The sequence below is a fragment of the Lonchura striata genome, chromosome 6, assembly GCF_050655825.1.
Source record: "Lonchura striata isolate lonStrDom1 chromosome 6, ASM5065582v1, whole genome shotgun sequence".
Lineage (NCBI taxonomy): Eukaryota > Metazoa > Chordata > Aves > Passeriformes > Estrildidae > Lonchura > Lonchura striata.
Window position 1 is genome coordinate 7,355,727 of NC_140708.1, and position 23,162 is coordinate 7,378,888.

At 53.7% G+C, this 23,162-nt stretch overlaps 2 protein-coding genes and 1 long non-coding RNA gene across 18 annotated transcripts in view; 2 read left to right on the forward strand and 1 right to left on the reverse strand.

Moving 5' to 3' along the window:
* The window catches only part of LOC144246586 (uncharacterized), a 527,485-nt gene that overhangs the window by 473,821 nt on the left and 30,502 nt on the right, over nt 1-23,162 (reverse strand). The gene's annotated exons all lie outside the window — the stretch shown is intronic.
* On the forward strand, nt 1,401-3,995 carry LOC146767022 (uncharacterized). Its single transcript, XR_014956412.1, has 3 exons — nt 1,401-2,470; nt 2,547-3,672; nt 3,753-3,995. It is a non-coding gene; the product is annotated as an uncharacterized LOC146767022 (long non-coding RNA).
* Nucleotides 10,527-15,584, forward strand: LOC144246638 (UBX domain-containing protein 1-like). 6 transcript variants are annotated; one of them, XM_085583988.1, is made up of 6 exons: nt 10,527-10,981; nt 11,224-11,277; nt 11,701-11,820; nt 12,546-12,678; nt 12,912-14,067; nt 15,318-15,584. In XM_085583988.1, exons 1-4 carry the CDS (start codon nt 10,929-10,931, stop codon nt 12,553-12,555), a joined length of 237 nt encoding a protein of 78 aa, XP_085440114.1. In that variant the 5' UTR covers nt 10,527-10,928; the 3' UTR covers nt 12,556-12,678; nt 12,912-14,067; nt 15,318-15,584. The 6 variants fall into 6 exon arrangements, 3 of the variants coding, with proteins under 3 accessions (XP_085440114.1, XP_085440115.1, XP_085440113.1); XM_085583989.1 differs by having other exon boundaries at nt 13,754-14,067; XM_085583987.1 differs by having other exon boundaries at nt 12,546-14,067.

Below are 23,162 nucleotides of genomic sequence, written 5' to 3' on the forward strand. Positions count from 1 at the left end.
CTGATGTCAGTTTGTAGGGCTCCCTTGGGTCTATCAGGGCAGCACAAGTTTGAGGTGGGGACAACTTTGGTCTGGGGTCCATCCTTCGATATAAGGATTTTTTGCAGTCAGGTCCCGGGTCAGGCGCCGCTGGGCACATCCTTTGTCCCTTTTCCCTGGGAAAGAAAACTCACAGGTCCAGGTTCCTGATGTCAGTTTGTAGGGCTGCCTTGGGTCTATCAGGGCAGCACAAGTTTGAGGTGGGGACAACTTTGGTCTGGGGTCCATCCTTCGATATAAGGATTTTTTGACATCAGGTCCTGGGCCAGGGGCACCTGGGCACATCCTTTGTCCCTTTTCCCTGGGAAAGAAAATTCACAGGTCCAGGTTCCTGATGTCAATTTGTAGGGTTCTCTTGGATCTTTCAGGGCAGCACAAGTTTGAGGTGGGGACAACTTTGGTCTGGGGTCCATCCTTCGATATAAGGATTTTTTGCAGTCAGGTCCCGGGCCAGGGGCCCCTGGGCACATCCTTTGTCCCTTTTCCCTGGGAAAGAAAACTCACCAGTCCAGGTTCCTGATGCAACTTTGTAGGGCTCCCTTGGGTCTACCAGGGCAGCTCAAGTTTGAGGTGGGGACAACTTTGGTCTGGGGTCCATCCTTCGATATAAGGATTTTCCTCAGTCAGGTCCCGGGCCAGGGGCCCCTGGGCACATCCTTTGTCCCTTTTCCCTGGGAAAGAAAACTCACAGGTCCAGGTTCCTGATGTCAGTTTGTAGGGCTCTCTTGGATCTATCAGGGCAGCACAATTTTGAGGTGGGGACAACTTTGGTCTACGATCCATCCTTCGATATAAGGATTTTTTGCAGTCAGGTCCCGGGCCAGGGGCCCCAGGGCACATCCTTTATCCCTTTTCCCTGGGAAAGAAACTTGACAGGTCCAGGTTCCTGATGTCAGTTTGTAGGGCTCCCTTGGGTCTATCAGGCAGCACAAGTTTGAGATGGGGACAACTTTGGTCTGGGGTCCATCCTTCCATATAAGCATTTTTTGCAGTCAGGTCCCTGCCCAGGGGCCCCTGGGCACATCGTTTGTCCCTTTTCCCTGGGAAAGAAAACTCACAGTTCCAGGTTCCTGATGTCAGTTTGTAGGGCTGCCTTGGGTCTACAAGGGCAGCACAAGTTTGAGGTGGGGACAACTTTGGTCTGGGGTCCATCCTTCAATATAAGGATTTTTTGCAGTCAGGTCCAGGGCCAGGGGCCCCTGGGCACATCCTTTGTCCCTTTTCCCTGGGAAAGAAAACTCACAGGTCCAGGTTCCTGATGTCAGTTTGTAGGGCTCCCTTGGGACTCTCAGGGCAGCACAAGTTGGAGGTGGGGACAACTTCGGTCTGGGGTGCCTCTTTCGATGTATTGACCTTTTGCAGTCAGGGCCCAGCCCAGGGCCAGGGGCCCCTGGGCACATCCTTTGTCCCTTTTCCCTGGGAAAGAAAACTCACCAGTCCAGGTTCCTGATATCAGTTTGTTGGGCTCCCTTTGGTCTATCAGGGCAGCACAAGTTTGAGATGGGGACAACTTCGGCCTCAGATATGTAATTGGATATATGGGTTCTTTTCAGTTAGGTCCCAGCTCAGGACCAGGGTCCCCTGTGCACGTGCCTTGATTTTGAGGAAGTTTCTGTTTAGAATGTATGATTTTTTTGGCTTAAAGTAAAAAATTTATATTTTATTTTTAGTGAGGTTTATTTTTTTTGTTGCTTACTGCTATATTTTGTGATATTTGTGTTAGGTTAGTTGTAGGGATAGCTTTACTTTTATACGTTGAAACGAGGGTCGTGCGTACTGGTGTTCATAAAGGTTTAATATTTTTATGGTTCTGATATGTTAGGTTAATGAAATTAAGAAGTTTACAAGACTTTTTTTTGTTTTTATTTCGATACGGGCAGGGTTTTCTTAGTTTTAAGGATTTGTTTGGCATAGATTTTAGCGGCGTAATTGAGGGGATAGGACAGGGTGTCTCTGTTAATCTATTTGGTAATTTGTATACTGGGTAAATAAAATTAATATTTTGGTAGAATTTTTGGATTTTGTTAGTTTAATTATTTATGAATTTGTGTGCCTGCAGCTGTAGTGTCTCTGCTGCAAGTCTCAGTATCCATTCATGTTTGTGTGCGTCAGGCAGTCCACTCGTGTACCAGCGAGTCCCCCCTGCAAGCGGCCGCAGAGCCGCTCCTTCGCTCTCCTGGGAATTCGGGGAGCGGCACACGGCTCTGCGACGAAGCCTTTATCTTTGTCACTTGGAGGTGGCACCAGGGAGCCTCAGGAGCGGCCGAGGAGTTGCTGTAAGTCGGGGAACTACTAGTGAGGGGGACCAGGGTCCACTCGAGTTTTGGGAACGCCACCTCACCTCGCCTGCTCTTCAGCCAGGCAGACCCTGCCAGGAGGGCGTGGGCGAAGCGTGCGGCCCGAGGAGCCCGGCGTTCTCAGGAGAAAAATGGTGAGCAGAGAATTGTTGAGTTGTGGCTGCTGTGCGGCTGAGATCATGCAATGATGTTTGGTGTTCTCGATTGTAGCTGAGCACGGGACCACAGCCCCGTGACCATAGGACATTCCCCGCTGGTGAGGCAGCCTCCATTGCCATGCGACGTGGATTCTCATCCCCAGATCCTGAGAGATAAGTGGAGGGCTAAGGCCCACAGAGGGGGTGAAAGCGGGGTGCTGGGAGGGCCTTTAGGATCAGCTTTTGGGGGTGGGGATGTGCAAGAAGTGTCCCCTTAGGCCAGCTAAAGGGAAAGTGACTGTTTTGATCACAGTGCTGAGGTGCTCAGGGCAGAGCAGTTCTGGTGTGTGTCCTGTCACTTGTCTCTGGTGCACTCTGTGTTCTTTGGGTCTCTCGGTCCTTTCTTCTCCTCAAAAGCTCTCTCTCCCTGTCCTGTGTCACGGGTGTCGGCACGTATTTGTCCCACAACTGCTCTGCCCTGCTGCATAGCCTGTAATAGCACAAGTCCTGGGGACTTGAAATTTGTAATTTGCGGTGTAGTTGGGCTCTAGATTGTATGGGGAGATTGACATAACATGTTTGGTTATGCTAAGTTGTCCTGCAGCTGTTTGACACTAGTCCTAACTTCCTTTCAGGTGCTGACAATTCAAATCTGTGGCAGAGAGCCCCAGTCCTGGGTGAGGGTGTTGCCATGATCAGGTCAGTCATTGTTTGCATTTGCAGGGGCAGCCTGAATGGTGACCATGTTACAGCAGTGTTCTTTGCCTTTATTTTTAGGAGGTCCAGACAGATAGCAGCAGTCAAAGTGGACCAAAGCAGTTGTTTTTGCTCAGCTTTTGGTTTTTGGTGGAACTGTAAGCATCCACTGTTGTTTGTGTGCTTTAGGGAATCCACTCAGAGTACTTATACCACTGTCTCCAACTGGCTGATGGACCGGTTTTCATGCACGTGTGGTCTTGCCAGAAGCATTACAGGACCCTGTGACAGAGCTTTCCAATTTTGCATTTCAAGGTCCCCTCCTGGTAACCCACAGGAATGGGCAAGGAGTTGTGGTGAGGCAGGGAAGAGGAGCGAGGGTACCCTCAAGTTGCAGCAATGCCATGTCACCTTGTCTGCCCTTAACCTAGGTGTGCCTTGAGATGACGGTGTCAGAATCCGAGCGCGCCTGAGGTGTGTGGCCCAAGACTTCTTGGGAGACGGTGAGTAGCAGAATTGTCAGGTTCTGGCCCATGTGCTGTTAAGGTAGTGCGCTGACGTTTGGTTTTCTTTCTCTTGGCAGAGCAAGAGATAACAGCCTGATGACAACTGGAACTTCCCAGACAGGCAGGAGGCCTCGTTCTGCACCTGATGGGGATTTGCATCCCCAGATATGTGCAAGATAAGGTGAGAGCTACAGCCCACAGAGGGGATGGAAGAGAGGTGCTGGGTTGGGACTCCCCAGGAGGGGTTTTTGAGTCAGTTTTGGAGATGGGGATGTCCAAGAAGTGTCCCCTTAGGCCAGCTAAAGGGAAAGTGACTGTTTTGATCACAGTGCTGAGGTGCTCAGGGCAGAGCAGTTCTGGTGTGTGTCTTGTCACTTGTCTCTGGTGCACTCTGTGTTCTTTGGGTCTCTCGGTCCTTTCTTCTCCTCAAAAGCTCTCTCTCCCTGTCCTGTGTCATGGGTGTCTGCACGTATTTTTCCCACAGCTGCTCTGCCCTGCTGCATAGCCTGTAATAGCACAAGTCCTGGGGACTTGAAATTGTTAATGCAGGGTGTAGTTGGGCTCTAGATTGTATGGGGAGATTGACATAACATGTTTGGTGCTGTGAAGTTGTCCTGCAGCTGTCTGACACTAGTCCTAACTTCCTTTCAGGTGCTGACAGTTCAGGTCAGTGGCAGAGGGCCCCATTCTTGCGTGAGGATTTTCCCATGATCAGGTCAGTCATTGTTTGCATTTGCAGGGGCAGTCTGAATGGTGACCATGTTACAGCAGTGTTCTTTGCCTTTATTTTTAGGAGGTCCCGGTAGTTAGCAGCAGTCAAGGCGCTGTGTGCCAAGTGAGCAGTGGACAGAAGGAGTTGTTCTGGCTCATGTCTCCATTTCTGGTGCAATTCTAAGCATCCACTCTTAGTTACTTTGTTTTATTTTAGTCAGTCATCTTGCAAGATATCTCTGGTCCGGATGTCGAAGGCCAGGTGGGTGCAAGCGTAAGGTCTGGGTGGGTGTGCTTTTCAGGGCAGGGGGATGTTGTTTTCACAGAATCTCAGTGTGGGTTTTTTTGCTTTGTTTTTTTTGCAGGTGCTGTCGCTGCCCTAGCTGTGTGAAGGAACAGAGGCGAGCGGGTGAGTTGGCATTTTGGCACGGTGACTCACAGGTGACCCTTATGCAGCAGCATGCTAAGTGTGTACCTTTTTGTTTTTCAGGTATCCTCCAGGCAGCCTGTGGAGTCAAATTGAGGCTTCAGGTGAGCTGGGGTAGCGGTGTGCCGGAGTTTCAGGGATTCCTCTTTTCGTGGGCACTAGTTGCATTTTCTGTTTTGTCTTAGGTACCCTGAGGAGGAGCGTAGCTGAAGTTTGGAAACGGCAGCACTGAAGCGGATGTACAGAACGTCTCGCCGTTCACATCCAACTGACATGGGATTCCATCCGGTTGTCTTGCAAAAGCTAAGTGCTGGGGCCAGTAGGTGGGAGATGGGGGAAAAACCTTCACTATCACAGGAGGCTATTTGATGTTAGCTTGGAGAAGAGGCCCATAGTGGGACGGGCCCCTCGGGAGGGAGAGGGTTTCTCCTCAGCCCCCCCAGAGTCTTCGCCGGGCAGGGCAGTTCCGATCCCTCTCCGCGTTCTCATGACTTTCGCATTGGTGGCCTTCTTTGACTCTCGACGTTGTCGTGGATCTTTTCACCATAGGAGCCCGCCTTCATGTCTGGAGCTATAGCTACAGTCACCCTGTAGTCATTTCTTCCTTCTCTAGGCCTACTGAGCTTCTTAGGCTTTCTCTTAAGTGCTTTGGCACTAACATCTTGAAAGGAGTTGCATGTCATCATCAAGTGCTACTGCCCTAGGGCTTTCTTTTCTTTGGCATCATCAGCCCATGGCTCATCTTGGGCGAGGAATCTTGGGTCCATAAGGTGAAATTGCCAGGCAGTTTCCACTTGTGTCTGTGTCACGTTGTCTGTGTCACGTTGTCTGTGTCTGTGTCACGTTGTCTGTGTCCGTGTCACGTTGTCTGTGTCTTAGGCCTTTGTTACATCTCCATGCTTTAGCAACATCATTTTGTGCCATATCGGCCATATTTTGCTCACGTACCTTCCTGGATATCAATTATTCTGGCATCTTTACTTATTTACTTTTTGGGACCGGACAATGTACACAAGATGTTCTCATCCATCTTCATTCTCAGTTTTGGTAGCCCTTCTCTTGGACTTCCGTACGGATCTTATTAGCCCTTCATCACCTGACCACAGTAGTTCCGTAGCATCTGCCTTCTCAAAGGATATAGGGCTCAAAAATTAGTCTTCTGGAGAATTATATCAAGTCCTCACTTATCTTGTATCTCTGTCGGCTGACGTTGTATGCACTTATGTTGCACCTACCTGTGTCGGCTTCTATTGTATGTGCGTATGTTGCGCCTACCTATGTTGTCTTATATTGTTTGTGCTTATACTGTATGTACCTACGTTGCCTTATGTTGTTTTTGCTTATACTGTATGTACCTACGTTGGCTTATGTTGTTTGTGCTTATACTGTATGTACCTACGTTGGCTTATGTTGTTTGTGCTTATACTGTATGTACCTACGTTGCCTTATGTTGTTTTTGCTTACACTGTATGTACCTACGTTGCCTTATGTTGTTTGTGCTTACACTGTATGTACCTACGTTGCCTTATGTTATATGCACCTCTGTTGTGGCAATTATGATCGGAGCTGCCTTGCCCGGGCACGTAGTCACGCTCAGGTAGAGCAGTTATAAAGCTTTGCCGTTCATGTGTTCTCTACGGGGTTTGGGGTACAACACTGATGGGCCCAGAGTTGGTATAGCTCCTAGCTCTCAGATAGTCAGTCACTGACCGCCTCCCCTTGTCTCGTAGGTCCCCGGGTCCCTACAAAATTTCCTGGAATCTACCATTTGACATGGAGGTCCTGCAGTCAGAAGAAGCGTTTAAGCATATTCTTCAGTGCAGCGTTTCACGTAAGGGTGGCAGCCAGCGTGTCAGCAGAAGAATGTGTGAGAGTGTGACTGTCTGTGTCTGTCTGTGAGAGTTTGTGTGTGCTTGTGTCTGCAGCTGTGTGTGTGTGTGTGTGGAGCAGTTCCAACCTTGTGTGTATGGCCTTTGCCTTTCAGGGGGGGTTTTCATCAGGCAGGAGGATTTTTTGGGAGTCTCTGGAGCGAGTTGCCGTGAATGTGAGTTTGTGCGTAACGCGAAGGGGGCGTGCACGTCGGCGGAGCGTTTTGCGCCGTTTTTGTTCCGGGTGCGTCATAACAATAAAAGCGTTGTGGACTTTTCTGAAATGGAGACACGGTTATATTGTGTCAATATGTATTTGGCTTGTAATACATTATATTGTTCTGTCTTTGCAGTTGTTCCTGTCTTTTGATGTATTTTGCTGTATGTAAATTGGACTTGTACTTGTGTGCCTAGGTATGATGTATTCTTTGTTGTATTTGTCTCTGTACTTGCATTTGTATACGTTGTTTCCCTGTGTATTGCTGAAGTTTAAATTAAAGGAATAAAGATTAATCAGCCCTAATAATGATGCCTCTTACCCTCTGCCCCGCCCACCATTCATCTCCTGTCTTTCTTTGGTGTGGTTGAGTCGTATCATTCTCACCCTTTTTCTCCCTTTGCCTCTTACTTTCCTCTTTAGTCTATTCCTCACTTTATCCTTCCATGTGTAACTCTTTGTCTCTGGCTGTGTTTTCCTTTGTTTCCATTTCTAACACATCTCTATGTTTCTCTAACCCTATTTCCTTCTCACCCTGTCTATTTTCTTCCATTCCTCTACATGTATTTCCCCATGTCTCTTTGTCTGTCTCTTTCAATCTAGGTTTCATTATGTTTTCTTTTTTTTTTTCTCTTTGTCAGCCTTTGTCTTTCTAACACTTGCTATCATTTTCTTTGTCTCTAACCCTTTTTCCTTTTCTGTCCATCTTTAATTTTTTGTGTTTCTAACTCTCTATTTCTTTCTCTCTTGAACCCTACCTTGTGTTCAGTCTCTCCATTTGTTTTCCTGTAGGTTTTCAGCTCTATTTCTTCTTTTTCTTGACTCTCTATTTCCTTTTCTCTTTCATTTCAAGTGCTTCCTTTTCTCTTTGTCTTTCACTCTTTTTCTCTTTACCCCTCCTTTCTTTTGCCTTTCTCTTTCCAATCTGACTTTTTTGGTTTTTCTTTTTATCTCTCTTTTATTTTTCTTGCTCTGTTTTCTTCTTACTCTCTTCTCTTCCTTTTCTTTTTCTCGCTCTTTCTTCTTGCTCTCCTCTCACTCTCTCCTCTTCTTCTTCTCACTCTCCTCTTCTTCTCACACTCTCCTCTTCTTCTCATTCTCTCGTCTTCCTCCTCTCTCCTTTTCTTCTTCTCGCTCTCTCCTCTTCTTCTCACACTGTCTTCATCTCTCTCCTTCTCACTTTCTCCTCTTCCTCCTCTTTCTTCTTGCTCTGACTCTCTCCTCTTCTTCTTACTCTCTCCTCTCCCTCTCCTCTTCTTCATCTCACTCTCTCCTCTTCTTCTCACACTCTCCTTTTCTTCATCTCACTCTCTCCTTCTCACTTGCTCCTCTTCCTCCTCTCTCCTCTTCTCACTTTCTCCTCTTCCTCCTCTCTTCTTCTTCCTCTCTCCTCTTCTTCTTCCTCTCTCCTCTTCTTCCTCTCTCCTCTTCTCACGCTCTCTTCTCACGCTCTCTCCTCACACTCTCTTCTTCATCTCTCTCTCCTTTTCTCCTCACTCTCTCCTCTTCCTCCTCTCCCCTCTTCTTCCTCTCACTCTCTCCTCTTATTCTTCTCACCCTCTCCTCTTCTTCATCTCACTCTCTCCTTTTCTTCTCACTCTGTCCTCTTCCTCCTTTCTCCTCTTCTCCTCACTTTCTCCTCTTCTTCTCACTTTCTCCTCTTCCTCTCTCTTCTTCTTCCTCACTCTCTCCACTTCTCACACTCTTTTTCTTCTCACTCTCTCCTTTTCCTCTTCTCTCCTTTTCTTCTCACTCGCTCTTCTTCCTCCTCTCTCCTTTTCTCACTTTCTCCTCTTCCTCCTCTCTTCTTCTTCCTCCTCTCTCCTCTTCTTGTTCTCACTCTCTCCTCTTCTTCTCACTTTCTCCTCTTCCTCCTCTCTCCTCGTCTTCCTCCTCTCTCCTGGTCTTCTCACTCTCTTCTTCATCTCTCTCTCTCCTTTTCTCCTCTCTCCTCTTCCTCCTCTCTCCTCTTCTTCTCACTCTCCTCTCTCTCATCTTCCTCTTCTCTCTCTCCTTTTCTTCCTCTCACTCCTCTTCCTCCTCTCTTCCTCTTGTCACTCTCTCCTCTCTTCTCACACTCGCTTCATCTCTCTCTCCTTTTCTTCTCTCTTTCTCCTCTCTCCTCTTTCTCCTCTCTCCTCTTTCTCCTCTCTCCTTCTCACTCTCTCCTCTTCTCACTGTCCTCTTCTTCTCACACTCTCTTCTTCATCTCACTCTCTCCTTTCCTTCTCACTCTTTCCTCTTCCTCTTCTCTCCACCACTTCTTTGCACTTGCTGCTCTTCCTCCTCTCTCCTTCTCACTCGCTGCTCTTCCTCCTCTCTCCTATTCTTCTTCTTCTCTCTCCTCTTCCTCCTCTCCCTCTCCTCTTCTTCCTCACTTTCTCCTCTTCCTCCTCTCTCTTCTTCTTCCTCTCACTCTCTCCTCTTCATCTCACTCTCTCCTCTTCATCTCACTCTTTCCTTTTCTTCTCACTCTCTCCTTTTCCTCCTCTCTCCTCTTCTTCTCACTCTCTCCTCTTCCTCCTCTCTCTCCTCTTCTTCCTCTCACTTACTCCTCTTCCTCCTCTCTCTTCCTCTTGTCACTCTCTCCTTTTCTTCTCACACTCTCTTCTTCCTCTCACGCTTTCCTCTTCTTGCTCTCTCCTCTCCTTCTCACACTCTTCTTCATCTCTCTCCCTTTCTTCTCACTCCTCTTCCTCCTCTCTCCTCTTTTTCTTCTCACTCTCTCATCTTCCTCCTCTCTCTTTTTCCTTTTCTCGCTCTCTCATCTTCCTCCTCTCTCCTTTTCTTCTTGTCTCTCCTCTTCTTATCACTCTCTCCTCTTCTTCTCACTCTCTCCTCCTCTTTCTCTCTTTTTTCCCCTTTCTGTACTTAGAATAAAAAAGCAGGAGTAGAAAATACCATGCTCCGAGGAAGTAAAAAAAAGAAAACTTTAAAAATAAAAATTTCTACTCCCTGGGAGCATCAAAGTAAAAATAAAAATTTTTACTTCTTGGTAGCATCAAATTTTCTACTGCTGCCCCTGACATTTTTATATTTATATATATATGTATAGGGGGGGTAGGGGAGGGGTCTGTCTGGTAGCCACACCCCCACTCTGAATCCTCCATCTACCCTAACCCCTTCCCTGACCCACCCTCCACCCCCTCCCCCACACCCTGACCCCACCCCTAACCACGCCCCCAATGCTGACCCCCCTCCCCCAATGCTGACCCCACCCCCTAACCCCCACCCCTGTCCTTACCCCCTCCCCTGGCCCCGCCCCCAGCCACACACCCTCCCCTGACTTCTATTAAGATATCCATTAGGATACGTATAAAAATCTGAAATAAAATATAATAGGAATAAATGTAAGAAATTATGAAAATATAATTTTCCATCAATATCCATTACAAATCCGAATGTGAATATAAATATGAAAAATAGAAAAATAAAGCGTATTGAAATGCAGCTTAAGAGTAAAGCTTTTTTCTTTCGGTTCCTGTCGGGTCGCAGGCAGGCTTTTTGTTCCGTTCTTTCCCGCGCGGACGCTTTGGGGCGTTCGCTGCCGAGGCCGTGCCGGCGGGGACGGCGCGGTGCTGCCGCCGTGTGGGCATAGAGCGGTACTGCAGCCCGCCGCCCGCGGCCGCCATCTTGGGAGTGGCTTGGCGCGGACTCTCTTGAAAAGTGCTGCCGCCTTGTGGACACAGGGCGGTACTGCAGCCCGACCGCCCTCTTGGGAGTGGCTTGGCGCGGACTCGCTTGAAAAGTGCTGCCGCCTTGTGGACACAGGGCGGTACTGCGGCCCCCCAGCCAGCGCCCGGCAAAATCACCGAGACGGGGCGAGGGGCGGCAGCGAGCGGCGAGCGGGGCGGTGTCTGTGAGTGAGGGGAGGGCTGGAGGCGGCTCCGCGGCGGCGCCGGATTAGGATGGCAGCGGCGGGGGAGGCTTTCTGTCCCGTTCCGGCCGCCGTCCGTACCGGAACGCTTTGTGCCTTTCTGTCCCTTGCCGGCCGCCGTCCCCCACGTGTCGCGAGCCCGGCGTCGCCGTGATGGCGGCGGGCGGTGGGACCGGGCTCGGGCGGCTCTGGAGGCGCTGCTGGAGGTGGGATTCGGGACCCGGCGCGCTGAGGGCGGCGGCACCGGGGGGACAGCGGGGGAGGGCGGGCGGGAGCAGCCTGAGTGGACCCGGCACCGGGAATGGGATTGGGGGGGCGGGACACACGGACAGGCCCCGGAGCCCCCGGGACCCCCAAAACTCCACCGAGACCCCCAAAAAACCCCCCGGGACCCCTCAGAACCCTCTGGGACCCCCCAAAAATAACCGGGAGCCCCCCGTTCCCGCAGGGCGAAGGCGCTGGCGCTGACCGGGAACCGGGGAGTGGAGCCGGCCGTGGACTGGTGAGGGGGGACCCCAAGAACACTCCCGGCACCCCCAAAAATACCCGGCGGGATCCCCCAAAAACAGCCCCGGGACCGCCAAAAACAGCCTCGGGAACCCAAAAATTCCCTTCAGGACCCCAAACCCCCCCCCAGGACCCCCAAAATTCCTCCCAAATACCCCCTGAAACCTCCAAACTTCTCCCCAGGACTCCAAAGCCCTCCCTGGGACGCCCAAAATTCTCTTTGGGACCCCAAAACTCCCCCTGGGACCTCCAAATTTCCCTTTAGGACCCCTGAAATTCCTCCTGGGACTCCCAAAACCCCCTGAGACCCCAAAAGTCCTCCTGGGATGCCCCAAAATCCTTCCAGAACCCCCCAGAACCCCCTCCAATTTTGGGTCCCCCCCCGATTCGGGGTTCCCCCCGGTTTTTGGGTCCCCAGGCTGGTGGCTCATGAGGACGACCCCGACTCGGACCCCGAACTCCCCCCGGGTTTGGGGGCGCCGCCCGCGGGCCTGGGGGGGCCCCGGCAGCCGCCGGCCCCCGAGGACGAGACCCAGAAGTGAATTTTGGGGGTCGGGGGGAATTTGGGGGTTGGGGAGGAAAATTTGGGGTATGAGGAGCTCAGGGATATTTTGGGGTTCAGAGTGGTTAATTCGGGGTTTCAGGGTGTTTATGGGCAGGGTTTTCGGGTATTCTCGGGAGGGCTTTGGGGTATTCTTTGGTGGGTTTTAGGATATTTTTGGGTGGATTTTTTGGGGTATTTTTGGGAGGGTTTTGGGCTGGTTTTGGGGCATTTTATGGTGAGTTTTTTGGATATTTTTAGGAGGGTTTGGGTAGTTTTGGGTGGGTTTTTTGGGGGCATTTAGGACGATTTTGGGGTATTTTTGGGTGGGTTTTGGGCTGAAGGCGGCTCAGCGGCGGCGCTGGAGAAGGATGGCAGCGGCGAGGGGGGCCCGGCGGGGCCCTGCCTTTGCCAGCCCCTCCTGCCGCCCTCCTTGGAATGGTTTGGGGCAGTATGGGGTTATTGAGGTAGGAGTGATTATTTTGTTGTTGTTGATTTAATGTGGGGTTTTTTTGTTTGTTTGTTTGTTGTTGTCGTTTGATGTATTCGGTTTGTAGAGCAGGAACTGTAGACAGAATCCTGCAGAAGTAATATGGAATTTGTCCTCCCAAAACCCGCCCGGCTTCCAACCACTTTCAGCACGTGGTCTTCCTTAGCAGCACATGGTTCCCCCACACTTGGGAGCCGGTGCACTCTACTTTTCTCTCCTCCTTTGCTGACAGATCCTGCTGAGGCTGAGGACAAAGCCCTACCCCTACACGGACAAGGCAGCAGACCTGGTTCGGGAAGCCAGCGTGCTCCAGGCTGCTCCAGGACTCTGATCAAACATCAGCATCCCCGTCTCTCACGTTGATGGTATGTGGTAACCCCTTAAGAACAGAATTCCACATTTTCTAACCCTAAGCAGCAAACTGGGGATGGATAACTCTAGAAATCCTGTCATGTAAGGACCTCCAGGATTCAGCCCTCCATGTGTCCTTGGTATCAGAGGTTGGAATTGCAGAGTTGCCACTTTACCCCCAGACGTAATTTTTGATGTGGTTGTGCCACTTTAACAGTATTTGAAATCTCTCTTCGTGTTCTTGCAGCAGCATTTTCGAACCACAATGGAAATCTAGCCCTTCTGCCGGGAGCGGTTCACAGATTCGTGGAATCCCAGAAGGGTTTGGATGGGAAGGCACCTTTTTTTAAAGCTCGTCCCGTTCCACCCCCTGCCATGGGCAGGGACACCTTCCACCATGCCAGGGTGCTCTAAGCCCTGTCCAGCCTGGCCTTGGACACTTCCAGGGATCCGGGGGCAGCCACAGCTTCTGTGGGCAACCTGTGCTGAGGTGCCCTGAGGAAATGTGTGAGCCGGAGGGAGCCGGGGCCGGGCGGAGGGAGCCGAGCTGTGGGAATGGGCGAATGGAGGCGGGAGCGGGCGGGACTAGGCGAGCGTGGGCGAAAGCGGCCGAAAGGGGCCGAGGAGGCGAGCGGAGCCGAGCTTTGCCGAGTTCAGCCGAGGCGAGCCGAGCTTTGCCGAAGAGGCGAATGGAGGCGAATGCGGCCGGAAATAGCCGAGCGTGGCCGAAAGTAGCCGAAGCTGGCCGAGGAGCCGAGTCCAGCCGAGCTCTGCCGAGCTCTGCCGAGCGCAGCAGCCCGGGCGGGGCTGAGCCGGGGCGGAGCCGGGGCGCCGGGAGGATCCCCTCCTGTCCCTCTCTCTCCTGCTCCATGCTCCTGCCCGTGTTCAGTTACCTCTCTTTCCCCCGTTTCCGTGTCCCCCCCAAACCCGGCTCCTTCCTGTCCTGTCCTGTCCCTGCCCCGCTGCTCCGTTCCATTCCCCCTCTCGGTGGTGTGAGATGGGATTTGAGCCCTTTCTGACACCCACGCGTGCTCTTTGTGTTGTCAAATCCCGCGTGTGAGCCAGAAGCTCTCCCTGCCTCTTTTGCAGGTGGATGTGCCATTCAAAGCCCTGGAGGCAGGGCTGAGCACCGGCGAGCCGCGCGTGGCTGCTCTGCACAGGGGGCGTGGCAGGAAACACTCGCTGAGTGCCGGAGGAGCGAACGGGAGCCTTGGCCCTGCCATCCTCTGGGATCTCCGGGGACACTGCAAGCACTGGCAAAGAGCCGAGAGCCATGGGAGCAGCGCTGAGCGAGGCTGTGTCCCAGCCAAGGAGTTCCTCCTGTGTCCCTTAAGAGGATACCCCAGGGCTGGTTTTCTGCATCAAGACTTCTGATCAGACCATCTGTAGACCTCTGGCTTAATGTAAATATTTATTTATATGTTTGTCTCTGACAGCAAAGCACGTATCTCCTGACTTCCCTGCTATTCAGTATCTGCTGAACTGGCTGTGCATTTTTCCTAAGCTAAGGAAAACCCTCCCTCTGATTCTGTAATTTCCAAAGGAGCAGCATTGAGTCACTTATGTTTTTCTTGTCTCCATAACTTTAGCTTGACTCGTGCTCAAGGACAGGAATGACTCAAGAACTGTATGTGGTGAATTGTTAGTTTGGCGGGGGTTTTTGCAAATTCAGGGCTAAAATGTGATGTAAGAAAAGGCTTTTATTGCAGCAATTAGATTTTTGCATCATGGCAGATTTTCAAGCCTCTAAGTAAATCACTTCATTCAGATTTAAACTCTCTTGAAATATGCTTGATATGTTTTGGGGTTTTTTTCATTGTTATGCTACTTTTCGTTTTGGTTTGATTTGGCTTTCTTTTTTGCCTGGCGTGGGAAAATTTTACAGCTCTCACTTTTTTCTTCTCCAGTTGAGTATAGTGTTACCTTCTTAATTCAAAAACCATTTGCTGTATGGAAAAAGCACCTTGCCTTTGTGAAGGGCCAGGTGGGAACTGTTTTAATGGCCAGTGGCACAGCCCTGTAGCACACAATTCCCAGGAAGTGGGGAGCCCTCTGCCAGGCAGAGCCACCTGGCCAGGTTCCTGCGGGTGCTGCTGCTGTACCCGGCTGATGAGGTGAGAAGCAGCTTGGCTTTATTGCCAAAATAAAACTCACCCGTTTTCCTATGAATCCCATCAAAGTGGTCCCAAAGGCTCTGTCACTCAGTCTCTGCTTCCATTGGTGTGGAGAGGCTGGATCCCAGTTATCACCCCAGCAGTGCCCCTGCCTCCCTTTTCCCCACTTTTCTGTTCCAGTCGTGCGAAATATTCAGGCTTTGTTTTCTTCCCCCTGCGGTTCACTGCAGATCCCAGAAAACCCACAGGAGGGAAGATCATTCCTTGTGCTTCCACCTCCAGGTGAGAGAGGAGATGGTCACATCCTAGGAGCCTGATTTTGGAATGTTTTATGGAATTGGCCCAGTGGCTTTTACTTCTGGGCTTCCTGGAGTCTGTCCGTGGCAGGTCCAGCCCGTGCTTCAACTGAGAGCCCTCAGTCCGCAGGGAAATGAACCTTTGGGGAAGTTCTTACAGCTCTGCTTAGTGCTTTATGAATGGTGATGATTTTCTGGAAGTAGGCTGTCCATTCTGACCCTTTTTCTTCCCTCTCCCTGCAGACTGTACCTGCTGAGAGGCTGAGGTGAGACCAGGATCTGTAAAATCCCTGACTCTCCGTGTTTTCCCGAGGCTGAAGCCGTGTTTGCTGTCAGTGACGACAGGGTGGGAGATGCTAAACACTGAAAACTTTGGGGTTTTTCCCCTGAACTCCCCAAGACTCTCTGCAGCTGTGCCCTGTCTATCTCTTGAAAGAGTTTCTGGATTTACAAAGGTTTTTACATTCTGCAATATTTATCTATAACTCGATTAAAAAGAATCCTACTGTATCAATGTGGTGTTAATTACTTTGTTTGAGTCGGTTAATTAAAGCGAATTGTTGGTAAGGGGTTTGAGCATCCCTTAGTTGGAGCTGGCAGCTCTTATTTAATTTCTCTTCATTCCTTTAATTTCTTTCAATTATTTCTTAAGCCATTACTGCAATTAGGATGCACGGTAAGGACAAGAGCATTTCTGCCCTGCTGGATTGGGAAATCCGAGCCCAATTCCTTGGAGAGATTGAGGGGATGGGGATCTGTGCCTCAAGCTGGGTTTTGACAGTGGGAATTTGGTGAGGAAGGAAGAGGAGAGATCCCACGGAAAGTGGCTGAGGCCAGTTCCGCTGGCTTTGGGTGCTCCTACCCCCGAGAAAATCATCCTGGCTGAAGGGAACTGGAAGAAGCCAGGGGGCTGCGCCGGGGGCTGTGCAGGGACCCCAAACCCTGGTCAGGGGCGCTGGGCAGTGCCAGCTGCAGAGGAACGCTGCAGAGGGGCTGCGCTGGAGCCCCTCAGCTTCCATGCAGAGATGCTGGCACTGCGGGGCTTTCGGGACACTGCCGAGAGGCTCCGCTGCCAGAGCCGGGGAGTTCTCCCGTTCTTTTCTGTCGTGCTGGGCACCTGGCAAGTCCTTCGAGCCCCGCAGGCTGCCAGTGCCAGCGGAGCAGCTGGAATCACAGACGGTCACACAGAAGCCGGGCTGGGAGAGCAAATGAGCTGTTCCATGTTGCTTTTCACAACGCGTTTTGGATTTATACCAGAATCTCTTCTCTCCCCTCAGACACCGTACCCCTGACTTTTGAGTTTTCTCACAGAAATGTCTCGGCCTGCACCGGGAAAAAGAAAATTCCCTGGCACGGCGGGGAGCGGCGGGGTTTGGGGGTGCTGGGGCGGCACGGGGGTCCCCGCGCCCCGGCCGGTCTCGGTCAGCCCCGGGAAATCGCCGCCGCCGCCGGCTCGGCCCCGGCGCCGCCCCGGTGCTCCGGCCCGAGAGAGACCCCGACCCGCCCGCCGGGGCAGAGGCGGCACCGCCGGGAGCCGAAGCGGCAGCCCCGGGCCCATCCCGGCGGGCCGGGAGCGATGGCCCCGCCTCCATCCCGGGCGGGCCGGAGCCTCAGGGGCGGGGCCGGGCCGGAGCCTCAGGGGCGGGGCCGGCGCTGGCTCAGGTGCGCGGGACCGCGGGGCACCTGCGTGGGGTGGGGCCGAGGTTATTTAAGTGCCGGGAATCGCTGCAGCCGCCATTTGCTCACTCGGAGCGCAGTGCGGGTGGTGGGTTCTGTGCGGGCTCCGCAGCTTCGCCCTTCTCTCCTTCCCCCCCTTTACTCTTCCTTCCTCCTGCTCCCATTCCCCTTCTTTCCCTGCCTTTCCCCCGTTTTCCTCTCCTCCCCAAAGCCGACTGCTTTCGCTCCCCGTTTGTGCCCCCTTCTACTCTTCCTTCCTTCTGCTCCTATTCCCCTTCTTTGTCTTCCTCCTTTTCCTTCTCGCCCCATTTCGGCCTCCCCTCCCGTCCCACCATCTACCCTTCCTTCCTTCTCTCCATATTTCTGTTTTTTCTCCCCTAAACCCACTCTCCCTCCTCCCCCAAACGCGACCCTCCCACTCGTCCCTCACCTGTCCCTGCCCCGCTGCTCCGTTCCATTCCCTCTCTCTTCCCTCCTCTGTCCCGTCCCTCTTTCCCCCTGCCGGCCTTTCCCTTCCCCGCCCGCTTTCCTCCGCAGCCCGACCTCCCTCCCCACCTTCCCGCATGCCCCGCTCTGCTCCCCTGTTCTCGTTCCCCGTTCCCCTTTTCCTTCTTTCCTCGCAGCCGCGGGGCTCGGGGCGCCGCAGAATAAAGCCCAGAGGGCCGGAGCCGGCGCCCCCCGCCCTCGCTGGGGTCCCCACACGGGGCCGGAGCCGCTCTGCGGGTCCCCCCATTGCAGTCTAATACACGGCCCGACACTGCCGGGGTGCGGCTTTCCCGACATCACACTGGGGGTCGGGAGGGGGTCCTGGGGGGAGGAGGGTGGGGAGGTAGGAAGGGCCCCCTCCGGAGGAGGGGGTCCGGGGGGGGGGGGGGCGGGGTGGGAGGGGGGTGGGAATGGGTGGGTGGGTGGGGTGGGAGGGGGGGGTGGGTGGGGTGGGAGGGGGGGGTGGGTGGGGTGGGGGGGGTGGGAATGGGTGGGTGGGGGGGGGGGTGGGTGGGGTGGGAGGGGGGGTGGGAGGGGGGAGGGGTGGGGGGGGGTTGGGGGAGCAGAGGGGGTCACGTCACTCTGCGCCGTGAACAGAAATAAAAAAACACACGACCGGCTGTCCCCTCCAGCCGCCCCCCCACCCCCCCCCCCCCGGGTCCCGGTCCGGAGAAGGGGGTCCCGGAGAGGGTCGGGGCTGGAGGGGGGAAGGCCCCCCCTCCACCCCGCCCCCCTCCCCCGGACCCCCTCCTCCGGAGGGGGCCCACCCTGGCCCCCCCCCCGGGACCCCCTCCTCCGGAGGGGGCCCTTCCTAACCCCCCCACCCTCCTCCCCCCAGGACCCCCTCCCGACCCCCAGCCCGACCCCCAGTGTGATGTCGGGAAAGCCGCACCCCGGCAGTGTCGGGCCGTGTATTAGACTGCAATGGGGGGACCCGCAGAGCGGCTCCGGCCCCGTGTGGGGACCCCAGCGAGGGCGGGGGGCGCCGGCTCCGGCCCTCTGGGCTTTATTCTGCGGCGCCCCGAGCCCCGCGGCTGCGAGGAAAGAGGGAAAAGGGGAACGGGGAACGAGAACAGGGGAGCAGAGCGGCAGTCGAGGGGAAGGGGACGACGACAGGGGGCCGGTGGGGAGAGGTCGGGGTGTGCAGGGCAGGTGGGGAGGGCCGGGTGAAGGAAAAGAAAGATTGAAGGCAGCTTTGGGGAAGGAGGCGGAATGTGTGGAGGGGGAAAGGTATCACGGAAAGGCAGCAGGAGGAACCGGGAGAGCGTGGGGGGGAGCAGGGGGAGGGGGGACGGGGGAGCCCGGCTGGGGAGGGAAGGAACAGGGACAGGATGGAGGGACAGGGTAGTGTAGGGGTGAGTAGCGGAATAGAGAGGGAGGACAAGGAAAGGGGTGTAGGGGGGCCCGCCCGGGAGGGAGGGAGGGGAGGGCTAGGGGGGAGAGGGAGGGGGGGGGGGTTTGGGGGGGGGGGAGGGTGTAGGGGGTGGGGGAGGGGAGGAAAGGAGGGCAGATAGGAGAAGTATAGAGAAAAAGAAATACAAAAGAAAAGAAACGCGCAAGAAAAGCAAAAGAAACAGAGATATAGAGCCCGACCGGTCGCAACCTCCCGCTCCGAGCGCCCAGCACCAAATGGCTCCGCCGCGCTCGCCCCGCGGTTTAAATAGCCGCGGCCCCGCCCCGCGCAGGCGCGCTGGGGCCCCGCGCACCTGTGCGCGCACCTGTGCTGGCCCCGCCCCCGGCCCCGCCCCCCGCCCGTAAATGGCGGCGGCTCCGCGCCCGCCCCGTGTTCTGTGTGGATGCTCGGGCGGACTGCGGCGGGACCGGCGCTCGGAGCTCCGTGCGGGGATCGGATCGGGGCAGCTCCCGGCCTGCGCGGCGTCCGAGGCGCTCAGCTGAGATCGGGATCGGGATTTGGGTCCTGGGCCCGCCGGTGTCTGCTGGGGGAGCCGGGCAGAGCCGCTCCTTCCTCGGCGGGCAGGGAGGGGGTGCCGGGGCCAGCGGATCGAGGCGGGATCGGGGCTGGGATCCGGACCGACAGCGCCGCGGCCGGGAGGAGCCGCTCCGGGACGGGCGCCGCCGCTCCAGCTGCGGCCGGCCCGGGGCTCGGGTCCCGCCGGGGCTCGGGTCCCGTTCTCGCTGTGGCCGCGGGGAGCCGGGGCTGCGTCGGGGCCGGGACCCCATCGGCACCGCCGCTCCCGCAGCGCCGCCTCCGGCCCCGCGGGCGGACACGGAGCCGCCCCGCAGCCCCCGCGGGATGCCGAGCCCCCCCGCCCCGGTAGCCCCGTGGCCACCGCGCTCCCCTGCGAGCAGCAGCGCCCGCCTCCCCCGACCCGTGTCCGCATCCCCGGGGAAGCCCCGCCGGACGAGCGGGGCTGCGGCGCCGCGGCCGGGAGCAGCCGCTCCGCCGGGGCCGCTGCTCCCGCTCCGGCTGTGCCCGGTGCGGGGCTGGAGGCGCCGGAGCCCCCGAAGGGCAGAGAGCACCTCCTGTCCTTGGCTCTGCAGGGCGGGAGCTGCCGTGCCCTGCCCGTGGCTCGCAGCGTGCCGAACGCACGTCCCGGCACGGGCACCGGCGCACGGGACAGCGCTGGCACGGACACGGCTGAAGGGCTGCCCGCGGCTCCTCGGCCAGGGGCTGCTCCCCACAGGCACGCAGGGATGCTTCAGCCCGGACAGACGACAGCGACAGCCCACAGGGACCCCAGGGAACGGCTGGCATTACCTGGGAATGGAGGCACGGGCCGTTTGCAGAGGGGCTCTGACAGCAATCCCTGTTGCCGACCTCCCCGAGCTCCCACACAGCTGCCAGGTATGTTCCAGCCACCCCAAATCTCCTCCCTCTTTTCCAGCCTGAGGCCATCATTCACCAGCAGCATTTCAGCCAAGGCAATCTTCCTTCACGGGTACTAAATGCCAAGCAAGAGCCTCGGAGATGCCTTGAAATCAGAGGTTTGAGTGCGATGATGTTCGGAGATTTCCAGGGAGCCAGCTGGAGGTGCAGAAGGGATGGAAAACTCTCACAGGTGGGTCCCACTGGAGGTGTGCTGCAGGCAGGGATGTGCATCCCTTTCCTGAGGAAAAAGGACATGCCGAGGCTCTGAAAGGAGCTGAGCTTCTGCAGGAGAGATGTTCTGCCTCAGCACAGGCTGGGAGCGCATCCAGCCACCGCCTTGTCGTGCTTTAAAACATCAACTGGAGCCTGAGCTCCGGGTGGGGAGGGAGCTGAGAGCAGGAGGGGCAGGAGCAGGGATGGGAGATGAGGCTGCTGGAATGTCACCTGGAGCAGCTGAACATGTTCTGTCCCTGCAGGAGCCAAAGCAGATCCCTCCTGGCCGGGCTGGATGGGAGATGAGGCTGCTGGAATGTCATTGGAGCAGCCAGGAGCCAAAGCAGATCCCTCCTGGCCGGGCTGGATGGGAGATGAGGCTGCTGGAATGTCACCTGGAGCAGCCAGGAGCCAAAGCAGATCCCTCCTGGCCGGGCTGGATGGGAGATGAGGCTGCTGGAATGTCACCTGGAGCAGCCAGGAGCCAAAGCAAATCCCTCCTGGCCGGGCTGGATGGGAGATGAGGCTGCTGGAATGTCACCTGGAGCAGCCAGGAGCCAAAGCAGATCCCTCCTGGCCGGGCTGGATGGGAGATGAGGCTGTTGGAATGTCACCTGGAGCAGCCAGGAGCCAAAGCAGATCCCTCCTGGCCGGGCTGGATGGGAGATGAGGCTGTTGGAATGTCACCTGGAGCAGCCAGGAGCCAAAGCAAATCCCTCCTGGCTGGGCTGGATGGGAGATGAGGCTGCTGGAATGTCACCTGGAGCAGCCAGGAGCCAAAGCAGATCCCTCCTGGCCGGGCTGGAGGGCAGCTGCTGGATCTGCTGTGGGGGAAAACTCCCTGCCCCTGCCAGGAGCGCTGGCTCTGCTCTTCCTCCAGCTCCTGAGCAGTGTCAGGGCCACCGTGAGGGAGTTCAAACCCAAAAAATCCCCACAGCCCACGGAGTGAATGATCCCAGCAGAGAAACGCAGCATTGAAATAAAAATCTTACAGCTCTGTCAAAAAGGCTGTGACATCACTGCAACGGGATTGCCAGGAACCTTCTGGTTTGCTCTCAGAATGCTCTTGGTTCTCTTTTGTGTATTTTTAGTCCCTCAGTGGACAGCTTGTAGAATTTATTCTGGGACTTAGAGGTTGAGCAGGGTTGGCTCAGGATTGACCTTCACCTCTGGTGCCGCTTTGCGCAAACACAACGTGGCCGGGCTGGGTGAACTCGTGACCTCAGCTTTCCCCTCCAAAATGTCCCTCACTTATTTCCCTGGGGTGAGCTGGGATTTTGGCCCAGACTGTCACTCCTCACCTCCCCGTTGTGTTCCCCACGGTGCCCTGGGGACACCGGCGGGTCCCTTTGCCTTTCTCCTGCCCCTTTCCAGCCCGAGGCTCCTCTGCCCTCGTCCCACACAGCACAGGGGCACCGAAGGGGAAAGGCTCCAGAAAACATTTCTGCGATTCCTCAGCAATTCTTTCAATTCCCCGGGGAGAGGAGCGTGAACTCACAGCCACCGAGGCCTGACGGGTTCCTGCAGCGAGAGCTCGGCGCGTGTCCGCAGAGGTGAGTGCGGCACCCGAAAGGAAAAAGCGCAGGAGACAAACGTGATTTCTTTTGCTTCAAAGTTATTGCAAGTTCTTAAAGCCCGACCAACTTTTGCTCTTGCTTTTGGTCGGGTGGAGCAGGAGCAGTGGGCAGAGGTGGTGCCATTGATGCGGACGTGCCCGATGCTTTCTGGGGCAGAAAAGGGAGATTAAGCTCGCCTTACGTCAAGCAGCTATTTAAAAAGATTTATAGCTCTTTAAACGTAGCGCCCTTTAATTACCATAATGTTTCTTCCATGATTTTAACTAATTCTCAGTGTATTTTATAAAACTTAAAATAACACCTCCTCCCCATAAAACAGACTCATCAAGCATTAGACAAAAATTCCTTGTGCCAGTCTCAGGCTTCCACATCTAACAGGAGACCCTCCCCGTAAGCAAACAAAAAAATCAAAATAACATACCAAAACTAGTCCTTGCTAACATTAAAAATACAGCTCGACCGTATCCAAAAAACCCCCGATTTTATTTCTTCCAAATGCCAAATACTCTTCAAATTCTAAATCAAAAACTCTTAAAAAACAAAAACCATTTGTCCAAGCCCACAAAAAATATAAAACAATCCAATCGATATCCTACATTTAACAAAACCCACTACACAAATTAGTACCATTTGAAATGTAACATAAATAAAAATCTATGACTAAGAAACATATCTCCCAATAAATAAAACCACTCTGTAAAGATATAAGTAATAATCTCAACTCAACAAGCTAAAATTTCTCCAAAACCAAAAGACTTAAAAAACCTTCAATACTTATAAATAATAACATTCAATATGTTAAGTGTTAATAAAATCAAACAAACTTAAATGTCAATGCATTTAAATAAATACATTAAGTTTCTTTTTATCTATTAAAATTAAGTTTATTATTCCTTACTATCAAAATTCATTCAGTCTAAATTTAAATGTTATGTAATATAACTTACCCTAAATTTTATTAAAAATCACTTCTCTAAACTATACAGTATATGGTTAATTTTATTTTTAAAAAAATGAAACTACTCAAATTACAACAACTAAAAGAAAACACTAACAAACACCTATTCAGAAGTTAAAAAAATATAGTGTATTATGTCATCAATTTCATCAAAAATTCTGTTCTTCATTACAATCTCTACTCTTTTTATCTTTTATAAGTAACACCAAAAAATAGCAATTACTATTCATATCATGCTATTTAAGAATTTTACTCTATTTCCTTAATATATATTTTTAAAGTTATCCTAACTTCTTCAAACACTTACTACTAATATACTAATTATATAATAATTTTTATAATAAGCA

What these genes read in the sequence shown, in the direction of transcription:
- LOC144246638 (XM_085583987.1), top strand. Translation starts at nt 10,929, where the DNA reads ATGGCGGCGGGCGGTGGGACCGGGCTCGGGCGGCTCTGGAGGCGCTGC. An exon ending in CTCTGGAGGCGCTGCTGGAG is followed by an intron (nt 10,982 to 11,223) that starts GTGGGATTCGGG and finishes CCGTTCCCGCAG; the next exon opens with GGCGAAGGCGCTGGCGCTGA. An exon ending in GTGGAGCCGGCCGTGGACTG is followed by an intron (nt 11,278 to 11,700) that starts GTGAGGGGGGAC and finishes TTGGGTCCCCAG; the next exon opens with GCTGGTGGCTCATGAGGACG.